The sequence below is a fragment of the Medicago truncatula genome, chromosome 4 (assembly GCF_003473485.1).
Source record: "Medicago truncatula cultivar Jemalong A17 chromosome 4, MtrunA17r5.0-ANR, whole genome shotgun sequence".
Taxonomy (NCBI): domain Eukaryota; kingdom Viridiplantae; phylum Streptophyta; class Magnoliopsida; order Fabales; family Fabaceae; genus Medicago; species Medicago truncatula.
In genome coordinates this window covers 47,178,874-47,201,085 of record NC_053045.1, presented here as the reverse complement: position 1 = coordinate 47,201,085, position 22,212 = coordinate 47,178,874, and the positions used below count along the sequence as shown (strand labels likewise).

At 33.5% G+C, this 22,212-nt stretch overlaps 4 protein-coding genes across 5 annotated transcripts; 1 reads left to right on the top strand and 3 right to left on the bottom strand.

Annotated features, from left to right (window-relative positions):
- The first annotated feature begins 2,922 nt into the window (after positions 1-2,922).
- On the top strand, positions 2,923-5,713 carry LOC25493484 (tRNA-dihydrouridine(16/17) synthase [NAD(P)(+)]-like). Its single transcript, XM_013601991.3, has 3 exons — positions 2,923-3,419; positions 3,496-3,602; positions 4,649-5,713. Exons 1-3 carry the CDS (start codon positions 3,057-3,059, stop codon positions 5,391-5,393), a joined length of 1,215 nt encoding a protein of 404 aa, XP_013457445.2. The 5' UTR covers positions 2,923-3,056; the 3' UTR covers positions 5,394-5,713.
- A 331-nt stretch (positions 5,714-6,044) lies between these two features.
- LOC25493482 (probable 2-oxoglutarate-dependent dioxygenase At3g50210) lies at positions 6,045-11,785 on the bottom strand. 2 transcript variants are annotated; one of them, XM_039833117.1, is made up of 12 exons: positions 11,572-11,785; positions 11,299-11,414; positions 10,483-10,601; positions 10,324-10,387; positions 10,049-10,116; positions 9,638-9,696; positions 9,407-9,548; positions 9,242-9,261; positions 9,111-9,157; positions 8,838-8,918; positions 8,677-8,766; positions 6,045-6,191 (listed from the first exon to the last, which is right to left on the bottom strand). In XM_039833117.1, exons 1-12 carry the CDS (start codon positions 11,603-11,605, stop codon positions 6,060-6,062), a joined length of 972 nt encoding a protein of 323 aa, XP_039689051.1. In that variant the 5' UTR covers positions 11,606-11,785; the 3' UTR covers positions 6,045-6,059. The 2 variants fall into 2 exon arrangements, with proteins under 2 accessions (XP_039689051.1, XP_024638550.1); XM_024782782.2 differs by lacking the exon at positions 6,045-6,191 and adding an exon at positions 8,179-8,594 and having other exon boundaries at positions 11,572-11,782.
- A 2,003-nt stretch (positions 11,786-13,788) lies between these two features.
- Positions 13,789-17,756, bottom strand: LOC25493481 (caffeoyl-CoA O-methyltransferase). Its single transcript, XM_013601988.3, has 5 exons — positions 17,505-17,756; positions 16,852-16,931; positions 15,575-15,719; positions 14,496-14,627; positions 13,789-14,266 (listed from the first exon to the last, which is right to left on the bottom strand). The coding sequence occupies exons 1-5, from the start codon at positions 17,598-17,600 to the stop codon at positions 13,973-13,975; spliced, it is 747 nt and encodes a 248-aa protein (XP_013457442.1). The 5' UTR covers positions 17,601-17,756; the 3' UTR covers positions 13,789-13,972.
- Positions 17,757-20,408: 2,652 nt separating this feature from the next.
- On the bottom strand, positions 20,409-21,980 carry LOC25493480 (protein IRX15-LIKE). The gene has a single exon (XM_013601986.3). It carries the CDS (start codon positions 21,686-21,688, stop codon positions 20,777-20,779), a length of 912 nt encoding a protein of 303 aa, XP_013457440.1. The 5' UTR covers positions 21,689-21,980; the 3' UTR covers positions 20,409-20,776.
- Between the last annotated feature and the right edge of the window lie 232 nt (positions 21,981-22,212).

The following is a 22,212-nucleotide window of genomic DNA, read 5'->3' as shown; positions in this document are numbered from 1 at the left end:
TTGGGTAGAGATATGATAGAACATTAGGGTGAGACGATTATGCTCCCGTTCAAGGTGAGAAGATAAATTACGGTTCGAAGAACGCTTAAAAAAGATTTTACATTTATCTCGCTCCAAGGAGAGTAGCAAAGCATTTTTAATTTTTGTAGGGGTTAATGTTTTGTTTTGTTTTGTATGAGTAACTAAATAATATATAAATATAAAAATGAAAGTTTATTTATAGTTGGCTCATTATTATAAATTTCAAAAAACATTGAGGTAAAAATATAATATTAAAAGTAAATGGTTCAAAATGAATATTTTAAATACTTGGCACAAATTTGAAATTTTAGGGATCATTTAAAAAAAATTGAAAAAAAATAAATATATGAATATTTTTGAAAATATTTAAACATACAGGGACTAATTTAGATAATTTGGAAAAACTATATGGCCAATTAAAATTCAAATTATTAGTTTTTAGGTAGTAATGAAATTGTCTAAATATGCCTTCTTCAACAAAACATCTCATTCTCTCAAAAAAAAAATAAAAAACTCATAAAATCCTTTCAAGTGCATTTGATCAGCTGAAAACTAAGAGACAACTCCAATTGCATTATGTTTGATTTTAAAATTGGTCATGAAATTAGACAAAAGCATAAATTTTGCCCCTCACAAAATAAGTTTCAATGTTATAGTCTCTTCTATTAAGTATATGCTAACTTTATTTTCCAACTTTGAGGTGAAGTTTATCAGGCGTCAAGTGAACGTGGCTGCTCATACGATTGCTAGGGTAGCATGTTCTTGGCCTAGACGCCATGTTTTTGAGATTTGTCCTCCTTGTATTGAATATTTTTTAATTAATCAGTTAAGTTTGCTTTGGTAAAAAAAAAGTTTCAACGTTGGAGAAACTAATTGAATTGCGATATTTCCATTTTAATGACACGAATATTAAGAAAAATCTACTGTTGTGATCTAATGACTATAGCATTTTGATGTTTCTTATAATGCATTTTATCTCACGGGCACAAAATGCTTTGTTTCCTACATTTCAATGATCAATGTAGACAATCATTATTGTTCTGTATTTTCAACCAATGAATGTCATTATTTGAGGTCGTTCTTTTAAAACTGTAATCATCATATCTTTTCATTTTTCAATGCATTGCTAATTTTAAACGTTTATTGTCGTATTATTTCAATGTGAATTTTGATATAGCGTCATCATAACACTTATTTGACAAGTGTGCGCACACACATTTTTCGATGTAAGATTTTCAACCAAAATATGTACTAGGGATAAAACTATACTCATTGGCATATACTATTACACCTATATTTCCTTTTGGAAAATTTGCTTGTCCCTGTGCATAAGACACTTTGATATTTATTTATTACTTATTTTTCAAATATATTTTTATTAATACTACCATTTTGATTTAGCATGTAAAAAATTATTATTGAATGCATTTATACATAAAGGGAATGTTACATGTAATATTCATGCTTAAATTTGACAAATTAATTGCACTAACATTTTTTTTTTCATATACGTAAAAAGTGTCATTGAGTCTTATAAATAGAGGCAGATGAAGTATTTATCCTATATAAATGACTCGTAAATTGTACGAGTTAATGTTCTAATTTCTATAATACTAAAATAACATTTTAATTTCCTACTTAATCTTCTCCTCTCTCTCTCTCTCTCTCTCTCTCTCTCTCTATCCCTCATCTTTTTTGCTCCTTTATCTTTTGATATATTAATACTCGCATAAAGACATGTATGTGTGTGTGTGTATATATATATTATGAAATAATCAATTAAGAATATTGTAGTATATTTCATGTCAATCATCTTTCAAATATTCAATTCAATCCTCTTCTTTTGAAAATTATCATCAATCTTAGCCAAAATCGTCTCAATATATTGGTGAGTATGAGCCATATTACCTGCCATAGTAATCTTAGCCGAATATAATCAACAAAATGACTCTCTCTGTTCCTAAAAAAAATGTGTATAATAGGAAACGTTCGGGCAAGGTTATGAGTGACTATATTAGCTTGCCCTAATATATGCGAGCATAACTAGCATTAGATAAAAGTAAAGTCCTACAATTAGAGAGTAAACTTCCTAGTTCATTCATATATGAGCTATTATTAAGGACTGCATTCACCACTTGTTGACAATCACTTTCAAATACTACCTGATTCAGGCCAAGGTGAAGATCAATTTGGAGGCCTTGTTGTAGAGCGGTAGCTTCACACTCAGCTCCGATAGTAAGAAAAGAAAATACCATAGAGTTAGCTTGGATAAGATATCCAAGGTTGTCTCGAAAATAGATACCAATACCAAATTTTTCTTCGGCTTCGAAAAGGGCACAATCAACGTTACACTTGATCTAATCTGCATGTGGTTTAGACCAAACTGGAGTAGCAGACTCCACATCATCATTGAGACGACGACACCACATGTAATCGCGAACTGTATCCAGGGCTAGAACACAAGATGCATGAACATTGACAAATTTTTGCTCCATAAACAAGCATTACGCGCACGCCAAATACTTCATAAAATAGCGACAAATCTAGCATGATTGTCCACTTCAAGCGCTCTAAGAATGACAAAGATAATATATGAAAAACTACCGCTTAACATCATGTACAACTCTATCTTGCCCCAAAAGTTTGCCTCTTTCCAACAATCAATAGCAAACTTGCATTGCATAAACATGTGCATTTCATCTTTCATGTCATTATTGCAAACCACACAAGGTGACTCGCAATGGAATCCACGACTTTGCAAGGAAACCGTTTATTTTATTTTTGTGACAAATAGGAAACCGTTTAATTATTTAAGCCTTTATTTTATTTAGAAAAGTTTGGTAAATTGTTTTCTCAATAGTAATTTCTCGCAGTCCTATTTTTTAGGAGCACAAAACGCAAAAGCCGTTTGTAAATCTAAAAAACAAGAAGAAAATATCCCGCAACTTGACTGGTCACTAACTTCAAGTTATCACACACTGTCTGGCGGCGATGGGTTGGTTAACAAAACCCTTAATCATCATTCTGATTCTCTCATGAAACAACCAAAACCCTTCTCTTCCTTCTTCTCTCACTTTCATATCAAATCTTTCGTTCTTCAACCATATTCATCATATTCAGTTATGGCCCAAACCCGAACTTCTCCGGATCCCGAAAACGAACACCCTCCACGTAACCTAACCCTCACCGCAGATGCACGCGTTGAACGCGCGTGGGCTCATTGGACCAAACTGGGTCGACCCAAATTGATTGTTGCTCCGATGGTTGATAATTCGGAGTTACCGTACCGGATGCTGTGTCGGAAGTACGGTGCTCAAGCTGCGTATACTCCAATGTTGCATGGGAGGATTTTCACTGAAGCTGAAAAGTATAGAAATGAAGAATTCACCACTTGCAAGGTATTTTTAATGATTCTACTATTACAACTAGTGTTGTTATTGTAGTTCTATTGTGACCTTGGGAGTTTTTTTTTAGGAGGATCGACCACTTTTTGTTCAATTTTGTGCCAATGATCCTGATATTTTGTTGGAAGCTGCACGGAGAGTTGAGCCTTTTACTGATTACGTTGATATCAATCTTGGGTAATGTTTTGTTTCTTTGCATTGTCTTTGTTATTGATTTCATTCATATCTATTTGTGTTTGCCACGTATGAGTAGAGGAAATGGATTGGATATGGTAGGGAATTAATGAGTGGTTGACTAGAACAAAATTTGTTTCAATCTGTGGTTTTTGTTGTATTAAGTCATGGTTATATAATCATTGGTTTTCTCTGTTGATACACTAGATGGTTATGCAGAGGGCTGTATCTTAGGCAGGGCGAAGAGGGCGACCGCCCTAGGCCCAAAAAAATAAGTACAAAATTTGGGCCCCAACTTTTTTTTAGTTAGGACCCAAATTGTAGGTTCACCAAAATCTCAGAAACAGTCCTGGCTATGTGTGGAACATTGATACCGACATCGGTCACAACACTGACAACAACAACATGTAGACACTGAAAATATATTTCAGAAAATGAAATTGATTGAATTGAGTGTATACATGCCTGTGTCGGACTCCAGACGCACTTTCAATCTAAAATGTTGGTGCTGCATAGGTTGTTATACTATAAATCCTTTGTTATTCTTGGAATAAATTTTTTAAAGCTCTATTTAATGCATACTGTAACATTCTAGTGCATATTATGGGAGATAGTGAATGATCCATGCTATTGAAGTGTGATACATTTGGCAGATAATCTAGTTTCCTCAGCATGTGGTCAAAAGTTTGATCTTATTAAACTGATATGTGTAGAAGAACATCTGTAGACGTTTTTTAGAGAGATCTAAGCCCCTTAATTTGGTCTTTGTACCTTGAGGGATTAGTTTCGGCTAGAGGATACCATGAGTGCGCAAAAAAAGTGTTATACTCCCTCTGTTTCAAATTAAGAGTTATGGTTTCTATACAAATCTTAAGAAAAACAATAAATTGGCTAATGGACATAGTTTAAGTATGATTTTCTTAGGTAAAAAAAGTACTGGAGTGTTTTGGTATTGCTCGACAATGCGAATGATCTAGCCCTTTTGGATGTTACATTTTTGTGATCGTAAGGTTTTGGTGGATTTATTTTCATATTTGGTGATTCTATAGGTGTCCTCAGAGGATTGCTAAAAAGGGAAACTATGGTGCTTTCTTGATGGATAACCTTCCTCTCGTGAAATCTTTAGTGGAAAAGCTGGCTCTCAACCTCGAAGTTCCTGTTTCATGCAAGATCAGACTCTTTCCGAAATTAGAGGACACATTGAAGTATGCTAAAATGCTTGAGGAGGCTGGTTGTTTGCTTTTAGCTGTTCATGGGAGGACGAGGGATGAGAAGGATGGGAGTAAATTTCGAGCAGACTGGAAAGCCATTAAGGCTGTGAAGGAAGCAGTCAGAATCCCAGTTCTCGCCAATGGGAACATAAGGCATATGGATGATGTTAAAGACTGTTTGGAAGCGACTGGTGTAGAAGGTGTGCTTTCTGCCGAGACTCTGCTTGAAAATCCAGCACTCTTTGCCGGATTTCGTACGGAGGAATGGGTGTCCGGCTGTGAAGAAGGAACCTTTGTAGATGGGAAATTGGACCAGGCAGATCTGTTAATAGAGTATTTGAATCTTTGTGAAAAGTACCCTGTGCCATGGAGAATAATACGCTCCCATGTTCATAAATTGTTGGGAGACTGGTTCAGCCTTCAGCCACACATCAGGGAAGATTTTAATAAACAATATAAAGTTACCTTTGAGTATCTTTATGACATGGTGGATCAACTTAGGGAGACAGGTACTAGAATTCCACTTTACCGCAAATCTACAGAGATGGAACCCACAGAAAGTTACACAGATCAACACAACTAGCATCAAATGAACATTCGGTGGTTCAAAGTTAAACTGGGACAGTGAAATATAGTCTACGAACGGCAGACATGGTTCTGCCAAGCAAAGCAAACATATCTACACAGATAATTTCTTTACAATTTTGTAACAATTAGAAAGTAGATTGGTTCAAATCACTGATTTCTTGTGTTGTATTTGACTTCATTCTTATGGCAATTGCCAATTGACAGTGGTGTTGTACACATAACTGTTAAAACAAAGATCTTTTGCTGAGCCGACAAATTTGTGTTTGTCTTCAACATTTCATAGCTTGGATTGGTGCATGTTTTTGACGGTATTAACATATCGATATCATATGATTGCTTGTTGGACTTGATTGGTTTTATTTGTTCTAATTTGTTCATTTCATCATTAGCATTTTATAGTTTGGATTAGCGTTTTATACGTGAAAAGCAGGGTCAAGATTCATAATATATTGGATGATATCGTACAACTGAGTGCCCCACGTCTAGTCTTGAAAATGAAAGTGTTCTCAGGCATAAGTTTTAAGAATGGAGTCGTTAATAATTTGATAGATAATAAACATTTGACTTTAACTAAACATTATTCTTAGTAGATCTGGACATGCAAGCAGGAGCTTATAAACAAGATGCTTAACTTATTGTTCATTTTGAAAGAGAAAAACAGTCACTCGTAAACAAAATTTGTAAGGACCTTCTTGACTAGATGCTCTCCGTAGACAGCTCTTTCAAACTTATAGTCACCATTTGTCCTTGTTTTATGAGTATCTAATGGCTCTACCGCAGCATCAAAGTTTGTCTGTGAATGCAGTAGTGGAAAATGGTATAAGCAACTAAAAAAACTAGTAAAAAAGTCCGATATAAACAAATTAGAGCTAACCTCGTAAAAATATACTACACTGACTCTATATTTCTTGTAACTCTTTTGTAACACTTTCATCATAGTGGATTGGAGGGCTGCTCTCTCCCCCAGATTAGGTCATATTGGACCGAACTGGGTCAACAATCTTGGTGTGTTTGTTCCTTTCTTTCATTGCTTATCTTTATTGTTTTGATTATGCCTGTGGTGTTGCTCTACACTTAGATTTAGGTCTGTTTTTTGTTGTTGTTGTTTGGAGACACTTTATCTATTGATTACCACTTCATTCGCTCCACACATCTTTATTATTCATTGGTGTGATTTTGTCCGAATTCACAACCTCGTGGTTAAATAACGGTGTCACAAATTCAATTCAAGACACATGTGAATACATGATATTTGATGGTTGGTTGCCTTTGTTTGACACACTAGATGCTATGTATAGGACACTGATACCAACATCAGACACAACATTGTCAGTAACACGTAGACATTAGTAATAATTTCAGAAAGTGAGAGTGATTGAATTGAGTGTATACACGCTCGTGTTGGACACCAAGACTTTCAATCTAAAATGTTGGTGCTGCATAGGTTGCTTTACTACAAATCCTTTGTTGTTCTTAGAATGAAAATATTAAAGCTCTATTTAAGGCATATTGTAACATTCAAGTGCAAATTATGGGAGATAGTGAATAATCCATGCAATTAAACTGTGATGCATTTGGCAAATAATCTAGTTCCCTAAGCAAGTGGTCAATAGTTTGAACTTATTAACTGATATGTGTAGAAGAACATCTGTAGAGGTATTGTAGAGAGATGTCATCCCCTTAATTTGGTCTTTGTACCTTGATGGATTAGTTTCGGCTAGAGGATACCATGAGTGCGCAAAAAAGTGTTATACTCCCCCTATTTCAAATTAACAGTCGTTTAAGGTTTGTATACAATTCTTAAGAAAAACAATAAATTGGCTAATGGACATAGTTTAAGTATGATTTTCTTAAGTAAAAAAAGTTCAGGAGTGTTTTGGTATTGCTCGACAATGTGAATGATCTAGCCCTTTTGGATGGTACATTTTTGTGATCGTAAGGTTTTGGTGGATTTATTTTCATATTTTGTGATTCTATAGGTGTCCTCAGCGAATTGCTAAACAAGGAAACTATGGTGCTTTCTTGATGGATAACCTTCCTCTTGTGAAATGTTTAGTGGAAAAACTGGCTCTCAACCTCGAAGTTCCTGTTTCATGCAAGATCAGATTCTTTCCAAAATTAGAGGACACCTTGAAGTATGCTAAAGATGCTTGAGGAGGCTGGTTGTTTGCTTTTAGCTGTTCACGGGAGGATGAGGAACAAGAAGGATGGGCATAAATTTCGAGCGGATTGGAAAACCATCAAGGCTGTGAAGGAAGCAGTCAGAATCCCAGTCCACGCCAATGGGAACATAAGGCATATGGATGATGTTAAAGACTGTTTGAAAGCGACTGGTGTAGAAGGTGTGCTTTCGGCCGAGACTCTGCTAGAAAATCCAGCCCTCTTTGCCGGATTTTGTACGGAGGAATATGTGTCCGGCTGTGCCATGGAGAATAATACGCTCCCATGTTCATAAATTGTTGGGAGACTGGTTCAGCCTTCAGCTACACATCAGGGAAGATTTTAATAAACAATTTAAAGTTACCTTTGATTATCTTTATGACATGGTGCATCAACTTAGGGAGACAGGTACTAGAATTCCACTTTATCACAAATCTACCGAGATCGAACCCACAGAAAGTTACACAGATCAACACAGCTAGCTCCAGACGAACATTCGGTGGTTCAAAGTTAAACCGGGACAGTGAAATATAGTCTGCAAGTGGCAGACATGATTCTGCCAAGCAAAGTAAACATATCTACACAGATAATTTATTTACACTTTTGTAACAATTAGAATGTAGATTGGTTCAAATCACTGATTTCTTTGTGTTGTATTTGACTCATTCTTATGGCAATTGCCAATTAACAGTGGTGTTGTACACATAACTGTTAAAACACAGATTCTTTTGCTTAGCGGACAAATTTGTGTTTGTCTCTGTGTTGTATTTGACGTTAATAATTTGATAGATAATAAACACTTGATTTTGACTTAAAATTATTCTTAGTAGATTTGGACATGCAAGCAGGAGCTTATCAACATACAAGATGCTTAACTTATTATTCACTAGAAAGAGAAAAACAGTCACCCATCAACAAAATTTGTGAGGACCTTCTTGACTAGATGCTCTCCGTAGATGGCTCTTTCAAACTTCTTGTCACCATTTATCGTTGTTTTGTATGTATTCAACGGCTCTACCGCAGCATCAAAGTTTGTCTGTGAATGCAGCAGTGGAAAATGATATAAGCAACTAAAAAAATCCAGTAAAAAAGACTGATACAAACCAATTAGGGCTAACCTCGTAAAAATATACTACACTGACTCTATATTTTGAGGAGTTGTTTATCACCCGATGCAAAGTTGACTCGTACAAACCGTTGGAGTATATCTGCAGTTGCATATCTTCCACACTTAATCAAATGGTCACCAAATCTCAGGTAGTATTCAAGTGTAAGATACCTTAAGCATGTCGCCAATGTTGCACACAAATGTCCCAGGAACTGGAGGTGCGGATATCCACTCGCCAGATAGGTTTCTTACCTGAAACAATTTTACAACATAAATGGGGTTGAAGAAAAAAGTGAAAATACGAAGGAAAAAAAACTAAGGAATCTGACAAAATTAAAAGATTTGCACTGCTCACTAATCGAAATTTTGTAAACAGAACTTTGTGCTTTTAAATATAGTCACAATTAGCCATATATTGCAAGAAAGGACCAATATGTTGCAAACCTGAAGAGCATTTATATCATCATCCTGGTTCAACAAAGTCAATAAACCTGTTGAGCAGCAGCTAAACTCATTAACAAGGACTAAAAATATATTCAAGACTTATCATAATGTAAAGGGTAAGATATATGTACCATAATCTGTGTGAGCTCCACTGGATTTGTTTTGATTGAAAGAAGTGGAAGACCAAAAAGAGAAAAAATGAAAAAGAGGTCAATAATGTAAGGTCTAACAAACATAGGAAAAAAAAAAAAGAGACAAACATTAGATAGCTTCATGTTTTGGATTGATTTCATTACCATCCAATGTCATCACTGGATACACCAGGGTAACCAATTATACGCATCACCCAAAATGGATCACCAGCTCGATCACCTTCAAATTCGTATGGTGATCCACCTAATGCTAAAGCAATTCCGCGCATGATTTTCTTGGCAAGATCTGCTCTAACCAAAAGAACAATATAAGAAAAACAACTTTGGCCAGAGTTTATGCGTTGAAATAGTTAAATAGGGTAGGAGAAAACATGCCTTTGCAGAGGCTAATATATTCCTCCATAAGAAATTTGAACTTTGGAGGATTTTGTGGCCTGTAAAATGAAACAAAAAGTGAAAGAAGATCGAAAGCAAAGGTAAGCCTTGGCATCCATCTAATTGAGTGAATATTCTTTGGACTGGTTTGGATTGACATATTTGAGCATATCTACTAATATAAACACTAATAAAACTGTTTGGGAGAGCTTATATAAACAATTTATTTCCACAAGCTCTCATTTATGAAAACAACTTAATTAAGTTGTTTATCTAAATAGGGCCAATTAACCAGACATTTAGGATTAAAAGCATATCATAATATTCATTTATTCAGCTAAAAATTGAAGGGAGAGTGTGGTTATTTGTGTGGAGGAATGAAGATAAATAGAAACTCCTATTTCTTCATACCACTGGTTGAATCCTTCCATAACTTTGCCAAGATCTCCATACATGCCCTTAGTCACTTCCCTATAGCACTGTTAAAGGAAAATAATGAGAAAATTTATTGCTTGATAGAAACATAAGAAGCAGAATAAATCATTGAACCTGCTATGCTAGGTTCAATTAGAGAAAGAAAATGTACTTAGAAAATCTCATCTTTAATAAAGCATATCTATTATATAATAAGAAACTACTAGGAACATAGACTTCTAATTTAATGTGAAGGAACAATTAAGACTTACATCAATAGCTTCGTGCATATCAGGTGCACCTTCAGTTATATTTTCTCCAATCTTCTCATATCCTCTATAGCAGAAGTTAGCCAGGTATTAGTATAACCATTAACTGATGAGTATGTACTGAAGTGATGCTTATATAGGGATCAATGCAACCAATAAAACCTGAAACCATTAGCCGGAGTCATTTTGATCTTCGCCTTTTCTTCATATGGAAGTTCGAAGAATCTACGCGTTATATCTCGAACCCCTTTAAGAAGACTATCAGGAATGCCATGGCCTTTCTGTCAATCAAGGACCAAAGCGATTGAAATTAATCTTATAACACAAAAGGACAGAGTAGTTGATCAATTTCTTGAGTTGAACTACAGAAGTTGAATCAAAAGAGTGTCCATGACAATGGATTGGCTAAAGTTTCCATAATCTAACTTATCAAATTAACTCAAAGCCTGATTCATTGACTATGTATCAATGCTTTATCTTCATCTACTTTACTCAGTTATTTTTGTGCCATTATTTTTTGTAACCATTTCAATTTTCCAGTACTATTAGTTAGTTATGTATATGAAATTCATAACATCAAATATGTTAGTAAAAGTTGATCTGGACCCACTGTTCCATAAAAACTAACCTCTTTGATATATGTAATTTGATATATGCAATGCAGATTCTTACAAATTTTATCTAATAATTCTAAAACTAATGACCTTTTTGTTTGAGAAATGATATTTGTACAACCAATTTGTGACAACTTTCTCTCTCATACTCACATTATCCTCTTATTCTCTCTTCCTTTTTCTCTCTCCAATGTTTTTAACCAATGAAAAGAGAGAGAAAATAAGTTGTCACCAAAAGTTGTCTCAAATGGTTGTTAAAATATCACTACTCTTTTGTTTCCCTCAATTACAGCAAAAAAGGAAGTGTAAAACCACAAAGTAAAAGTAAACGGTAAAAAAAAAGGTTCAAAGATGGAAGAATTACCACATAAAAGAACCCTGCTTCTGTACAAGCCTTATCCAATTGTGCAACAACATCAAGTACACCAGGATCCTCAGCCATTTTTGGATCATCTGACTTGGCTAAAAGAGGACTAATATCTGCATCAATAAAAAGTCTAATGAATCTTGGATACAAGTTTCCAAAAATAAAAACATAGTAGAAACTTTCATAAGAGAATCCAATTATAAGATGGTTTAGTTCTAGTAATAATATAGTAAACCAAGGTTATGATAAAGTGAGAAAGAGTTGAGTTACCAATTATGGGGATGGAGCTAAAGTCCACAGCCATGGTGGGTGGTGATTATGATAATCACTGGATTCTATAGAAGCTAGTTGAGTGGCCAAGTGTGATTAATGTTGAGGAGTTTTAAAAGGGAAACGAATTGGTGTTTTTGTTTATATTGTTATGTTTTCGACACTTATTCAGGAGGAGAAGGTGCGTGACTCAATTTGTGTCGTGTGATTTCTTATGTTTCATTATTTAGAAAAAGATTGTTTATAGATGATTATGATTAGAGCTGTCAAAACGGGCCGGCCTATTTAGCCCGAATAAATATAGGGCTTAGGCCTAAAATATTGAGCCCGAATTTTAATAGGGCTTTTTAGCCCGGCCCTTAAAAGCCCGGTACCCGTTAGAGCTAGCCCGAATGGGCCGCGGGTAGCCCGTTAGCCCGCATAACAAAAAAAAAATCTATAAATTATATATATTTTTCAAATAATTATTTACTTAGTTGATTATCAAAGTAAAAAACAAAAGTGAAAATTCAATGAATTAATACAAATATAAATGTAATATAAAATTATATTTATTCATTTCGTTATTTATAGTTTTAAAGATCGAATATATAAATATTTATAACCATAACATATCTAACTTATTTAAAATCATTTTCCTCGTCGTTTTAGTTTACGACGTTTGTACGAAAATGTTTACAATTTACTTTTGTGCTAGACATTATTTAAACATATTAGAAATATTATTTATAAAAAAATTATAACAATGTTTTATAGTACTTTTTTAAAATAAAAAAATATATAATTTTTAATACGGGCCGGCCCGTTTAACCCGCGGCCCGTGTAGGACCGAACTCGGGTAGTATATTTCAAGCCCGTTTTGTCAACCGGGCTTTTTGGCCCGACCCGCTAAAGCCCGAAGCCCGCTAGGGCCAGACTGCCCGTTTTGACAGCTCTAATTATGATCAATGAACCTAACATTGTTGTCTGCATAACTGGCATGGGACCTCAGTCCACTAAATATAATATTGACCACAATCGCACTAAAAACAAACATTTTAATTAATTATTAGTTGATTAATTAATAGTAGTTGTTTGTATACTATTCCCTTCTAGTTTGGAACTAGACTTAAACATACAACAACGTTATTGCTGCCCTTGAATTTTACAAAGTTTGAAAGATTAATTTTCATTCATAGTTGCACGGGAATGATTTTTGATTTATGCAAAAAGTGGTTATCATTCTCTCTTTAAGATAAACAAAGTGATTATTTGTAAAAAATATTGTCTCACCTTGTAAAGTGAATTAAAAAATACTATCTTATTCTTTTAAAGTGAATAAGTGAGGTGTTTGAGATTTAAACTCAATTCCTAAATATATTATGCAATATTACCAATTGAACTAAACTTACGTAGACATTCTCATATCAATATCTACCATTTTATATTCATGATAATGGTATATACTCCATAATACTCAATAATACTTGATAATGGTAGCTTAATACAAATATTGTTCCCTCTCTTTCATTTAAATACTTTTTTTCTTTTCCGTTATGTGTGAAATTGTGAGAATTCTTGGCGGGACTATACTACGTACCTTATGATCGAGTTTTGAATTATCAAGACCCCTTTTAATGATAATTTGTGGGTTAACACAAAAAAAAAATCTATTACACCACTTTCACACTCTATGAAAGTATTACAATCTTGCGATTTTACCCCTATAAAAAACAATAACAAATCAACCCCCTAAGTTTACATCCTTTTGCATTTTTGGCCCCCTATACCATTTTGATTAGGTCAATGCATACGTGACACCCATATCACTTTATTCATTAGGCTTAATTGCAATTTTGGCCCCCAAGAAAATAGAAAGTCACACGTGGCACCTCACTTTAAATGATGTGGAATGCATTGACTTTGTCAAAATTGATACGGGGGGCCAAAAGTATAAAAGGGAGTAAACTTAGGGGACTTATTTGTTATTGTTTATTTATAAGGGATCAAAATCGCAAGATTGTGATACTTAGAGAGTCAAAACTGCAATTAAGCCAAATATATCTGCAGCCTCCTACAAATAGCTCTGCTAAAGTTTCTTCTCTCTTCGTGCACTCGTAACTGTGTGGCGACAATTGCTTTCAATAGAGACAAAACCATCGCAAATGGTTTCAACGTCAATGAAACACTTGATAAAGGAGGTCATTAGATTAAAACTATAAACAAACCAAGGGATCCTTTAGAGAGATTGTTTTGTCGGGTCATATCACACATCGTCACAAGAAGAGGGTAAAATGTTATATATATTAAAATCATAACTATTATATTTATGACACACTCCACGAGCTTGTTAATTAAAAATTGAAAAACTCGAAATAAAAATCCAAATCTTGCAAGCACACAAATCATCACCAACTAGAGATTACTTGATGCGGCGACATAGGGTAATCCCATCAGCTATAGATAGCTGACAAATCTCAATTCTTGAATCTTGAGCTAGATGTTTATTGAACTCAATCACATAACCACGTAAATTCCTAATGAAATCCATCATAGGTGCATCAGGTGGAGCTGCCACTGATCCACTCCATAAGGTGTTATCGTAACCGATTAATCCCCCAACCTTAACAAGATCAATCATCCTCACGTGATAGTTTAAGTAGTTATTCTTATCAGCATCCACAAAAACAAAGTCAAACGTCCCTTTGTTATTTTCCTGCAAAATTGATGGACACCAATTCAATTAATTAATCATACTTCCTCCGGTCATATTTATAAGAGATATTTAGATCAGCAAATTTTTATTATAAATAAGATCGAAGGAGTAATACATTTTTATATTCGAAGTTTACTAAACATGCATGGATGAAATTAAATTGGACTTTGTAAAAGAATAGTAATAATTAATAATGAAATAAAGTTGATCAGAAATGAGGCAAACGTACATCTTGAAGGAGTTCATCAAGAAGAGGGAGAGCAAGTCCTTGTCTGAAGTCAATCTTATGAGCCACTCCAGCTTTTTCAATCATGGGCAATCCCAATTCATAGTATTCACGACTCTTATCCAAAGCCAATACCTAATAAATAATCAATCATAAGCTACAAACTACTCCCTCCGTCCCTTAATGTAGGCACGCATCCATTGTCTTTTTCACATTTTTTAAGAAAAGTTGTCAGTGTAATTAATGTATCTGTTTTGTGTGTTAATATTACGAAATTGTCCTTTGTTTGTATGTGTATTAAATTTGACTTTTTATATTTCAAGACAAGATAATATTATTAATTAGGGGTATGTTTAGGAAAAAAATAATAAATACATCTAGTAATTTGAAAAAAGGTTTTATATTTAGAGACAGAAATAAAATCAAATGAATGCTTAGATACATGGACGGAGGGAGTATTTCAACATATCATGTTATATTATAATTAGAGCATTTGTAATGGTGCTTTTATAATTAGAAATGAAGGTGTACTAATTTGTATAGTAATATAAAATGTCATTATTGAATGCATGCAAATGATAAATTAGTAATAATGCTTAACTTCAGTTTTAGTCCACATCTTTTGACAAAACCACAATTATGGTCCTCATATTTTGAATCGCTTACTTTTGTCCACATTTCATAATTTTTGACACCAACTTATGATTTTGACCATCTAATTTAATGATGTGGCAATATATTAGATGACCTGACTTGAAAACGAATGGTTTAATTCTCGAGAGTCTTACGAAGTATGATGTTAATTAAAATGAGTCTTGATCAACATACAAAGTCAAAAGAAGATTAGTTGAACTTGAAATGATAAAAGGTGTTGGGAATGTACAACGTATTGTCACATCATCAAATTAGATGATCAAAGTAAAAAATTAGGCAACGAATTTGAAATGAGGAATCAAAATTGCACGATAAAAAATAGGAGGATCAAGTTACGGTTTTATTTAAATAAGGAACCAAAACTGCAATTAAGTCCAATTATAATTTTAAGTAAATAAGGATAGAGGACTAATAAGGTGGAGCCTTACCTTTCCATCAGAGGGAAGAGCAAGGGCAGTGGAGAGCAGAGAGTAACCAGTGTACACACCAATTTCTAACGTGTTCTTTGCATTGATAAGCTTAACCAACATGCTTATAAGTTGTCCTTCATCACCGGGTATAGCCATATGGTTCCTGTTTCAATATACACATATTGATACAATTTTTATATACCAAAACTAAACCTTTGAGATAACTAAAATTCATTTAAATTATTGGCTTTTCTCGACATAAGCATTGATTAGAGATCAAACCTATCAAATTAGCAAAGAACTCAAGTATATACTACTTACTTGGGCTTGTTAAAAAAACCTAAGTGTCGTACTATGTTGGTATAATATCAAATATATATTACAAGATTCATATTTTAAGAAATATGCTACAATTACTTCAAAATAAAAAGAAATATACTATAAAATTACAATAGATGTTAATAATTTCATAAATTATTACATAATATCATATGTAGAAGTTTATGTTTTATCGTAATCTTAACTTAATTATTATATGAGCAATTATCACTAACACTTTACTCTTCTTTTTAATTAATATATCCACTCCCCCCACTTTAAAAAAGTGAGAACAAGCATTCTATTATGAGAGAAGAAATAGATGAATAACATTCTCATTAATTGATGAATAATGAAGGAGTACAACTTATATAGAAGCTAAGTGGTGTACTATATTACAATGAGGTGTAGCATAGAGTATTAGAACTCTTCTAACTAATTGATAACTAACTAAAGCAAGATAATTTTTTTCTTTTAAGAAGCCAAAATGAAATATTATAACCACCAAGAGCAATTCATCTCGCACAAGACGTGCAAAGAAAATCGCTCCTTAAAAAATACAAAGTCCAGATATCTGTTGCCAACGCTATAAACAAGAAAAAGAAAAAAGAAACATTACTCCATAACACCCATGCAAATCAAAGGGTGCCGTCACCAGTCATTATAACTGAAAGCTGAAGTTAGCCTTTAACCAAGAAAAAGACAAACTAAAGCAAGATAACTTGTTACGCAAGTTATTACACTAACTACTCCTTATTCTCATGTTTCTCTTCATGATGTGTTACATTCCTCAAAATAGCATATATATATATATATATATATATATATATATATATATATATATATATATATAATCTAGACAATTCTTATTTTTATTTTGGATTGACACAGTTTGTTCCAAAAATATTTGTTGGGAATATTTTGCAAGTTTGTTTATTCATTATAAGGAGAGACAAAGAAACAACGTATGATCTTACCGAGGGTGTTTTTCTGTCATCTCACGGAGCTCCTTCAAGCAAGGGTGTTCTCTTGGAAACACACTTGTGTCAAGTATATACTGCACAACCCAAGTATTTTTATTCATAAATATATATATATATATATATATATATATATATATATATATATATATATATATATATATATATGACAAAGCACAATTTAAGTGTAATAATCAAATATAAGAGGCTTATAATTGGAAGAAGAAAAAAAAATTACACACTCCAGTCACTATTATAAGCAAAAATCTATATTTTAGAATGATGTATATGATCTTTATTATAAACCACATACATCATTTAATAAATGAATCTAAAATGTTGATTTTTACCTATAATATTGACCGGAGAATGTATAGTTTATATTTCAACAAGTAAAGATCCAAAACAAGATAAATGAGAAAACAACAATGGAAAGAAAAACCAAAATTAGGGAGGGAAACTTGTAACGGAAAAACATAAAATTTCTCACAAATTTTTTGGTCGCAAAATTTAGTAACAAAATTAGAGAGATTTCACGTTTTCCTTCTCTAAATTTCCCTCACTAATTTTTGCTTTTTAGTAGTGAACAAAGATGTATATGAAATTTTGGTATAAAAAACAGAATTAAATTAAAATAGATGAATAGATACTTGATAAAGTGCATCACTCTGAAGGAGAGTCTTGTGAGCAAGATCTGCGTCTCCGATGAGTTGGTTTTGTTGTTCCTCTCCATTATTGATAGCCATCTCTTGTGTTCTTGTCTTATTTAATGTTTTTTTTTTTACTATGAAAAGCTCTCTTTCGATGATGAAGATTTAAAACTCCAATTTATAGAGAATGTGAGTGTGGTAACATAGACAAATCCTTTCATTTTACTATTGAAAAATGTTCTTACAGCTAGGAAGGTTCTGTAAGAATTAGCTAGAAATAGATTATTTGCCATGAAACTCACCGATATTATTATAGCCCTTGGAACCTTTTTTGGTCAAGGGCATTGTTTGACGTTACTTTTGTAAGCTTGTGTTGTTGTCAACCAATAGCCAGTGTGGCATGGTGCAAAACAAAGTTTTTTATTCAACTACTATGCTATAGAGATTAAAATATTAAATATCATTCAGTGACTGATTTCCATTAAAATTTTGTAAATTACTGAATCAACGTGAGACGCATGCTGTTTGCAGATTAAAAAGATAAAAAGCATGCATGTATTAGTTCATGAAGCACGCGATAAGGATGCAATGGACAAAAAACGAAGGAATATAATAAATATAATAGTCCTGGAGAAATTATGTGCCAAGTAGCTTAGCAGTTAGGACCGTTTACTTTTATTTGTTTACTATTTATAATATTTTGAGTTTGCAAGGAGATTGAAGATACATGTAGGGATAGGAATAGGTCAGACCAGATCAGGTTTAGATAGGCTTAAGTCTGACCTACGAATTTTTTTGCAAGTCTGAGCCTGACCTATGACCTTTCGTATATATAATATAATGACTTTGTGGTAGTTTGTTAACAACAAAAGGCTATAGATGGTGCCAATGAATGTTCGTTCAGTTGGTAAGAAGTTCACTCATCCATGTGTTCAACTCTTGTTGTCGACGTCAGAATTTCTTTACTGGATGATCTGTAAAGCACTCATTAAACCTTGAAGCCTACATAAACTCTGGTGAGCTTTTGAAATTCAACTTTGCTAAACTTTTTTCTATAAAAAGGGCCAAAGATGGCGCATATGTTCCCTTTTCTCTTCTAGAGGTGGTGCTATGTTTAGGCATGACACACAAGCAAAATGTTATCCTAACAAGTGTCCTTACGGTACTAAGCCTACATAAACTCTGGTGAGCTTTTGAAATCCAACTTTGCTAAACTTTTTTCTATAAAAAAGGCCAAAGATGGCGCACATGTTCCCTTTTCTCTTCTAGAGGTGGTGCTATATGTTTAGGCATGACACACAAGCAAAATGTTATCCTAACAAGTGTTCTTACGGTACTTTTAAGGATTAAAAAATGAAATAATTGTTAAAATTTATATAAAAGAAGTTGATTTTTCAATGTTTTAATGTCATAAAGACACTTGTTAACATTTTATATAAGCAAGTTAGATTGGAAATGAAGTATGAGCTCTTCTCTCTATATTGTAAATAAATGCGGTTCGTTGCTAAAAAAGTACTAACCTTACAAAAAGAAGACAATTGGTGACATGGGGTATACATTAATGAATTTAATAAAGAAATATTCATCTCAAAAGTTGTTCATTTAACTTTTAAAAATTAAAATATTTTTTTTATCGATATAAAATTGTTATTTTTAGGTTTCTTAACATGTGTCATTAGAACACAATAACGCCCTACGAACAAACCTTATGAGATTGAATTAAAAAAGAAAAAAGAGGAGAGAAGCTAAACCCCCACGGAGAAAGATAAGATGATGTTGATTTTTAAGCAACCAAAGAAATTGGATTGGTTGAATTTCTTTTATCTATGGGGCAAGTTTACTTAACAAAGCCGTAGCAGTTGAACTTTAAGCAACGTCCTTCCAACTCCAAGTCACCTTAATTCTTTTTTGTTTTTTTTTTCAGGGACAACCAAGCAACCTTAAACTCAAGTGTAGTTGTTGCATTTAGTTGTGGTGGTGGATTTGATGCTATTTTTTAAGAAGATTGCTTTTTAGGCCCCCCAATATCTCTTTAGGCCCCCTAAAAATACAAAAATAATCTTTATAATACATCCGGTAGTTACATACCGGTAGTGCATTTTAAATTTTCACATTTTACACCTTCGGTATGTACATACCAGAGGCACATTTACAAATTTTCGCGTTTATCGCATTATGTTATTTAAATGTACATGTTCTGCTATGTTGGAAAATTCACAAACTTTTGGTAGGGTGCATAAAATTTACAGAAATAAAAGGATCGAACTTTTCATTGAATATGACAGAACTCTAAAAAAATTATGTAGAAACAATACGAGAGAGGAAGAAGCAAGGTTTACCTTCTAAATGATTGCAATTGAGTAAAGATTGACGCCATTTGTTCTATTAATTGTGATGAAAACACAACAAAAATTGGCCAAAAAACGCAAGGTATGGAACAATATTGAAGCTTAGAAAATAACTCTTAAAAAACTGCACCATTTTATACAGATAACAACGTGGGTGGAGTACGATATATATATACCGGAGGTGTAATTGAGAAATCGCAAAATGAATGTTCCTCCAGAACATAACTACCGAATGCGATAAACGTGAAAATTTGTAAATGTGCCTCCGGTATGTACATACCGAAGGTGTAAAATGTGAAAATTTAAAATGCACTACCGGTATGTAACTACCGGATGTATTATAAAGGTTATTTTTGTATTTTTAGGGGGCCTAAAGAGATATTGGAGGGGCCTAAAAAGCAATCTTCATTTTTTAATGGTCATGCTAAAATGTGTTCTCCGTTAAGGGCACGATTTCACAAAGCGAATAATATTTACTGAGAAAAAAATAATTTTTAACTTTTTATATTGTGAAATTAATTTCTTAACTTGGAAAACAAAACACAGTCAATTGAAATTTGAAAGGTTGAATTCATTCATTGAACAAATTACAATTTTCATTGCCTTCGAATGAAAAACAAAAAGAATTATTAATTTTTACAATCTGCAAACCAAGAAACAAACAAAACATAAATGGAGAGTAAAATGGATGATGATAAATACCCAAAACACCATAAGGGTAAAATAACTGATGGTAGATGAATCAATTGTGTGACTAAGACATTTATGAGAAATTTAAATGGAAGAGAAGGAGCAACTAATTAATGCATGTTTGAATTGTCTTTTGTATAGTCACGTCGAGCCACCGTGATTTTGATAAAAACTACATTTTGGACCTCGACAAAATCATGGTGTCATCGCGATTTCTATGATTTCATAGATGCATTAGGTGGATGAAGAAGACCCTTTACAATACTGAACACTGCTCTCATTCATCCTTTCCAAAACATAATGCCCCATACTCTCACTTGCTTCCAACAAATTCTCTTTACACAAAAACTCATTCCCACAAACTTGTTCAACTTCACCAGAAAAATCATGCAAAAACACATGAGTCTTTGGGTTACCACCTTTCTTACTTCTAGCCAACACCCCGGCGGTAAATATCGCCGACATTCTCCCGGGAGCTTCCGGCCAATCCCCACGAGGCCCGTCAACCAATATTACATCCCAATCAACTTCATACACATGGTTTGGAAGATCATTAATTCCAAGTTTGCAATCCGAGAATAAAAGATTCTGCACTGGCTTGCACTCATTTGCTACATGTTCTTTAGCTGAAGCTATAAGCTCTTTCATCTCACTCCTTTTTGTTGTATATTGAACATCATAAGCATCAATCTCAGGGTGTTTTTCTTCTATATATGCAGCATAATACCGATTTTCATCGATGAACACTGTTTTTCCATTATGGTTAAGTGCTTTCCATAGAAGAGTCTCTGGTGTGAGGCCAAAAACAAGCAAGTTACATGGCGATGAACACTTTCGAAGCACGTCGGAGATTGGTTTGAGATCAGAGTATGTCATATGGTATGAGTCGTTGGATTTTGAAGCATAGTGAAGGAGAGTGTTGATAACTGTTGCTGGTAATGGTGCAGAAACAGGAGTGGTAATAACAGAAGAAATTATTGCAGTGTTTGTGGTTGATTCTCTGTCTCTTGTGTAAATGAGTGTTGCAAGGAATGCTAAAGTGAGAATTGATATGAATGCTAGAAGCCATAATCGATTTGAGTTTCCTTGTTTTTGGATATATGGATGGAGAAGAATGAGTTTTGTGTTAGTGTTTGTGTTCTTCATTTTGGAGATAAGAAGAAAAAAAATTAGGTTTAGAATTTAGAATTTAGAATCTCTCACCTTTGTTGGTGGAGTGGAAGAGATTCTGAAATTTGAGAGAATTTGGAAAGAAGGTTAGATTTTAAAGAAGTAAAAGAGAGAAGTGAAGCAATGTGAAGTAAAGAGCAAACAAAAAAATATAAATTATTTAATTGAGGGTGACTTTAGGTTATTATAGTGACATTTCTTCAAAGCTTAAGATTAGACATGAAAACAACGTTGCTAAAATGAAATAGATTAATTTGTGTTACAGTTGAGTTTGGTTTTTCTTAATCTGGTCGGTATTTTATGTCTAATTGGAATGATTACTTCCTTATTTGGATTTGTTTTGTTTTTGAAGGATGGTTAATGTTGAACTAAAATAATGTTTAGGGGGGGGTGGGAAGAGTAGTACGGTGGGGGTGGTTGGAGATGAGATGAATTAGAGAATAGGTGTAGTAGTGACCTAGTAACTAATTACAAGCAAGAAGTCGCTTTTACTTGTTGAA